At 40.5% G+C, this 6,000-nt stretch overlaps 1 protein-coding gene across 1 annotated transcript in view; it reads right to left on the bottom strand.

Annotated features, from left to right (window-relative positions):
- dhx35 (DEAH-box helicase 35) overlaps window positions 1–4,883 on the bottom strand; it is a 24,327-nt gene extending 19,444 nt beyond the window's left edge. Inside the window, exons 1-5 of the mRNA XM_084428412.1 lie at window positions 4,771–4,883; window positions 4,243–4,370; window positions 2,611–2,703; window positions 1,726–1,803; window positions 1,533–1,637 (exon numbers count right to left, since the gene is read on the bottom strand). Coding sequence (XP_084284538.1) covers window positions 1,533–1,637; window positions 1,726–1,803; window positions 2,611–2,703; window positions 4,243–4,370; window positions 4,771–4,810 — 444 coding nt within the window. The 5' untranslated portion in view covers window positions 4,811–4,883. The remainder of the gene's footprint in view (window positions 1–1,532; window positions 1,638–1,725; window positions 1,804–2,610; window positions 2,704–4,242; window positions 4,371–4,770) is intronic.
- Between the last annotated feature and the right edge of the window lie 1,117 nt (window positions 4,884–6,000).

The following is a 6,000-nucleotide window of genomic DNA, read 5'->3' as shown; positions in this document are numbered from 1 at the left end:
CTTGTATGACCTATACGACTACAAGTGTAGATAATGTAATTTTCGCACGGGATAAGACATCTCAGTAAAACAAGCAGAAGTGGGAGAGTAACTCGATTTGCGCATCGCCGTCACCCTCCTGTCGTCATGTGTGTATTACGCTGCTTCCTGATATCACGTGCTCAAACACATATAACCTATATTCATATACAGTCAAACCAAAAATTATTCAAACACCAGATATAAAGTTTGATATTGTTTTTCTAGTGGGTACAGGACACTATAGTTCATTTCTGTAAGTGAGGAGCAAAATAAAGTAAACTGTGAGATAATATACCCAAATATTCTTCATACAGTGACTACCAGTAAAATTTATACAAATTTGGGACCAAAAATGATTCAGACACTTTGACCAGACCATGTTCTGCTGAAGTGTGTTTTCTTTAATTGCTAATGCGACCTTTTAACACACAGACTGAACAAATGAAGCATTGCTTGGTAATTGGCTGAGCTAAATTGGTATTATCTAACTGTGTAGTTAAATTTACCAGATATTCAACATAACTCGTCTGTGAGACAGTCTAACAGAAGGACCAGTGAAATATCAGCTGATCTGATCACTCTGAGTGCTTGTCATATTTTATTAGCATTTTCTAAACTATAGCGAATAAACTGTGATAATGTGAGAAATGTTGAAGGTGTCTGAATACATTCTGGTTTGACTGTATATAAACAGTTATGTCCGGTCGGACGATGTATTACCTTCAGATTGGATTGTGCTGGTAATAGGCACTTACACTAACACTAAAAGATGTTTCGTGCCTCTAACAAGTGCTGTCGATCTTCTTTCTGATCTGAATGGTGTGTGTGAAACACTTGAGTTTGTCCCAGCGTCTAGAACGCAACTAAATGCTTTTTCAAGCGTCTCAAGTTCACTACTTTAAACAGAAAATATTTACGTACATATTTACAGCGGGTCTATTCGCACGGGATTAGCATTACCTGAGGTCATTTTTCCGGAGCTTTTCACAGAAGGTAAAAGTCGCCGTAATCTTTACTGACATTGTCCGTAATGATTAATGAGATGCACATTCGGACGGGACTAAAACCACAGAGAAGCTCTGGTGGTAATTATTACTTTACCCCACCTCTCCTTGTTAAACTAGTCCTGTCCGAATAGGGCTTTACTTCCTGCACGAATCGTAGGTTTGTAACAAATTAGCATAATGCCAGCCTATGGTCTTCATTAGCTGTCTGCGAACAACGTCTACTTGGACCCTCACACACTGTAGTTGTAGAAGAGTTGAGTTTGTGTCGTCGACATGTCAAGAATACACTGTTCTCTGTGCTGCCGACGGATGAGGACTCGGGCTGGAGCTGATACCATAAAACCAACACCAACATTACTGTTCGAATCACTGTGTATAAAGTGCTGAGGAAGATCCGGAGCTGAAAATCAGATTTCATATATATATACACACACACACACCACCTCTCCATGCTAAACTAGTCCCGTCCGGATAGGGCTTGAGAATGAGAAAGAGCGTTTGTACCTTTATGCGAGTGGCGTGTGGGTCTGAGCAGTCATCGAACCTGATGGTGTATCCCACCTCGTGCCCGAGAAACGCCCCTCTCTCCTCTGCTACGCGGCCGGCCACCTGTGCACACACACACACACACACACACGTTCAGACTCCAGCAGGCGTTCCCCATCACACATGAGCCGAGGAGAAGGGTTATACGTACAGATGTGGCCGCCACGCGTCGAGGCTGCGTCACGCCGATCACCTTCCCCTCCGCAGCCCAGCCGGCCTCCAGCAGATACTGACACACACACACACACACACACACACACACACACAGCGCACGTCACATCACCGTAACACTGCTAACTCACTCTGACCAGCAGGGTAACGGACTGTTCACTGGCTACGTTTACATGCACAACTTTTGTTTCAATCGGACTGAATTCATTCCGATTGATGAATCTGAACGTAGTGTTTACATGAACGCTAAACATGTGATTGGTTTCAAATCGGGATAGATTTTCCGACATGCGCACACTGCACGAATATACAGAGTTTCCCACTGTCTGCGCATAATAACCATTCTCCTACATTGGTTCTTTATCTGTTTTAAACAGCAGACTTAATATTTATCCATTTCTGGTCATAATTTGGAGAAAATGAACATATGAACCGTTGTGCCGTGCGTTTTATCACGCAGTAAAAATGGCCAAAACCAGTCGTCTGTGGATGAGAATCCGAAACAAGGACTGGTGGGACGTTGTCCTGCTCCACTTCACAGACGCTGAGGGAAAGGAGGATTTTAGGATGACGGGACACTCATTTATACGACACTTTATTCAACAGGAACAACAGCTCGCTCAGCGCGTCATACGTCATTGCACATGCGCAGTCCTTACAGTTTCGGTTTTCAATCCGATCAAGTGTTTACATGTTCTCTCGATCGGATTAGAAAAGGAATGAACCACCCCTTTCAATCGGATCGGAATTTCAATCGGATCGATTACGGTGTTTACACGAAGGCTTTTCAGTCCGACTGAGCCGTCAGTCCGATCACTAATGGATTGAGTGTTTGCATGTAAACGCAGCCACTGACGGTACACACCTGTGGGATTTGTGTGCTTTTCCCAGATCCTGTTTCTCCAACGATCACCACAGTCTGGAAACTCTCCACCGCATAGAGGATGTTGTTTCTGTGCTGGATGCAACAAACAAACATCATCCATAAATACAGGGAAAACTGCACTGGAAAACTGCAAACAATACTGTAAACAGTAAAGTGTTGGGAAAAGTTGCTGCTAAAAATAATGTGTTATAATATTGCGTTACTCCCTAAAAAAAAAGTTACTTTTTATGGAAAGTAATGTAATACATTACTTTTTCTGACTTGGGCTGGACTAGCTTGTTTGTTTTTTCATAACAAAAAAAATAAGTTTTATTTTTTGGCAAATGTAAAGGCCCTTTCACACCAAAAGTGAAATGAATTAACACTAGTGTTGTCACGATACTGGATTTTTTTACTTCGATACGATACCTTGAAAAATATCGATATTCGATACCACAGGGAAAACTGCCATACTTCTTTTATCATCTGAAAGTTTGTGATAATTTGGGTAATTTTGCTGCAATATCTTTCACACAGCGCAGGACGGCTTTATTTGAAACTGAACTAAATTAAAAAAAAAAAAAAAAAGACAAGTAAACAGTCGGAAATAAAATAAGAACAAATAAACAAATAGCAAATGATAGTACAAATGAAATAAACATGGCTTTGAGTTTTTCAGGTGGGTCTAACAGTAGGCTAGTACTCGGGTAAGAAACACTGGATAGTCTTCATTGTAAAAATCAAACACAGATTAATGCTTATAATTAAAGTGACAAGAGCAGTGAGTGATTTTTGTCATTTGTTCTCTGATTAACATGACTGATTCATTAGGTTTATTAGGCTGCTGTCACTTTAAGAGTGTATGCACAGATCCAATATACTGTTACACAATGCGATTTCTCTCAACTATTCATGTTTCAAAACTGACTGTATTTACCTGAATACTCGCCAAGACGTGCATTTTGACATATAACGTTGTGTGTATTTGACCGTCTAAGAACAATACGCCATGAAAAACAACTCAGTTTGGTTCTCGCGAGCTGTCTTTACGAGAGCGCCACTCACACAGATCAGCCGTGCGCCAGCTTTTGGTGTGAGCGCGAATCCCGCGGGAATTAGTACAATTATGCGCAATACAAGCACTATTCAACCGCAGCAAACAAGCCGAGTGAGTGAGAGCAGAAGTGTGTGTGAGCAGAAGTGTGTGTATCCAGCTGTCACTTGGCCATCTGGTATCAGTGTATCTGCAGAACACGAGTACTGGAACAGCTTCAGATATTGATCAATATCAAAATATCGCTGTGAAGACTAGGGTTGGGAATCAAAAATCGATTTCAATTCTGTAATCGAAAACTTACGGTCAGGAATGGGATACTTGTTATAAAATTCCTCTTATTGATTCCTTTGTGTGCATTTAAACCAATCAAGCGCATCGGACCAAATTCAATGATTGGACGAACATTTTTTGGACCTGAGACTTCCACAGAAGACGTATATTTAATATTTAAACGACTATTAGCAGGATGTGAAGAGAGTTTCAACCAGTAAAGCAAAAAGTGTTTATGACAAACATTGCCTACACTGCTTTTAACAGCGGTCCCCACACACACACACACACATATCTGTGGTTACCTTGAAGACGGGCAGCCTCTGCCTCTGTTTCTCTATGGAGAGAGCCGTGTGCGGGTTAAAGATGATGGGCGAGCCGGTGGTCTCAGTGGACAGATCTCTCTCCTCACACACACCTGGAGCCTCTGAGCCTAGAAGAGACACACACACTAGTACTGATGTAGCCGTTCACACACGGACAGGAGCAGCTCCATGTTTACTGTCATGCATCAGTAGATTCAGAGCATCCTGGATAAATGCTGAGCTTCAACGAGAGAATAATGAGTCCTGCCATTCTAATGCATCATTATAGTGGGATAACTTTCGTGTATTGTGTGTTGTGTTGCTGGTCCATGATGCACGTGATCATGTTATATAGTCATGCAGCACTGCAGTAACACTCTAATACATCAAATACACACTAACACTGCACATAAATCAACACACAGCACAGCGCTGCTGCAGCATACGCGTGCTGTGGAGTAATATCACAGGTCAAAACATGTATATATGCATGTGTTTGTATAACACGATACACGATATGAATTTTACCGGGTTTCCAGAATTTCATGGTGTTGTGGGGCGCCGCCATGATGCTACGTCATTGAACTCGGTGATGTCATGATCGCACGTGTGAACTCAACACTAGAGGACGACAAAGACACGACGAATTCAGTGCGAAATTAATAATATCAATGTCAAAATTGTATAAAATAGATAACAATTTATAACTTAAAATGTATTTTTATATACGCTGTAAAAAATAATAAAAAATTAAATTAAATAAAAAAGCCAGTTTCTGCCGTAATGCCGGCTAAATCGTTAAAATTCAGTTGATTTTGAACTCAATTAATGGGTTAATTTCAATAATCCATTCATATCTGCACAGCACATTACGTTCACAGCTTTAAAGTTTTTTAGAGCTTGGTATAACTAGAAAAAAATGTAGGTAAATCATAATAAAAATGCCCAGTGCGTAGTCATATCGGAAAGATCGTATTTACGAGTTAAACGCCCATGAACGCCACCACAATGTCTTAAATACGAGTGGGAAGCTCGGGATTTTATTTTACGAGTTGGGTTCAGGATGGGTTAAGTGTGCAAGAAACATGGCGAATACCACAATAGACCTTATTCACAGCTGCGCCGTCGTTGATGTTTAACGGGAATGTAAGTGATGCTGTGAGTGTGAGGATAGACATACTCTTCAGTGGGTTGTACTGTTATTTAATGTGTTTTTGGATTGTTCTGCTGACGAAACACTGCAAAAATATCTTTCAGAGAAATGTCAGTTGAGCTTTATAAAGCTTTTTACGCCATTGGAAAAGTCTATCCCTCACAGCCTCGCTTTCATTCTGTCATGGCGCTCACTGAATGGCAGTGTTAGGCTTTTATTTAGTTAATTAAAAACATAAATAAGCAAAATACGCCTGACGAATATTCTTTGTTTTTGATTTTCTAGAAGTAGTTAAAAACCTTGCTGTTTTTATTTTTATTTTAAATTAAGAGAAGATACACCGCCATCTTACTCGTAAAGTGACTTGAACACACACCTGGAGTCGCAAACACGACTTCACCTGGTAAACGAACTTCCAGAACACACCAAGGTTTTAGTATTTTAGTATCACAATAAGATTTTAGTATTTTACATGACTTTTCCCATAATTAAAAAAAAATCATGTCTTTTAAAATTAGGCTACCTCCTCAAATGGGAGGAGGGAAGACGGGGGAAACAGTTTTGGGAGGGCGAATTAAAATCTTGATTCGTAGTTATTTTGCCAT

The sequence above is a fragment of the Rutilus rutilus genome (genome assembly GCF_951802725.1).
Source record: "Rutilus rutilus genome assembly, chromosome: 13".
In the NCBI taxonomy this organism is placed as follows: domain Eukaryota; kingdom Metazoa; phylum Chordata; class Actinopteri; order Cypriniformes; family Leuciscidae; genus Rutilus; species Rutilus rutilus.
The sequence above is the reverse complement of the archived record's forward strand: the minus strand, read 5'-3'. Positions and strand labels throughout refer to the sequence as shown.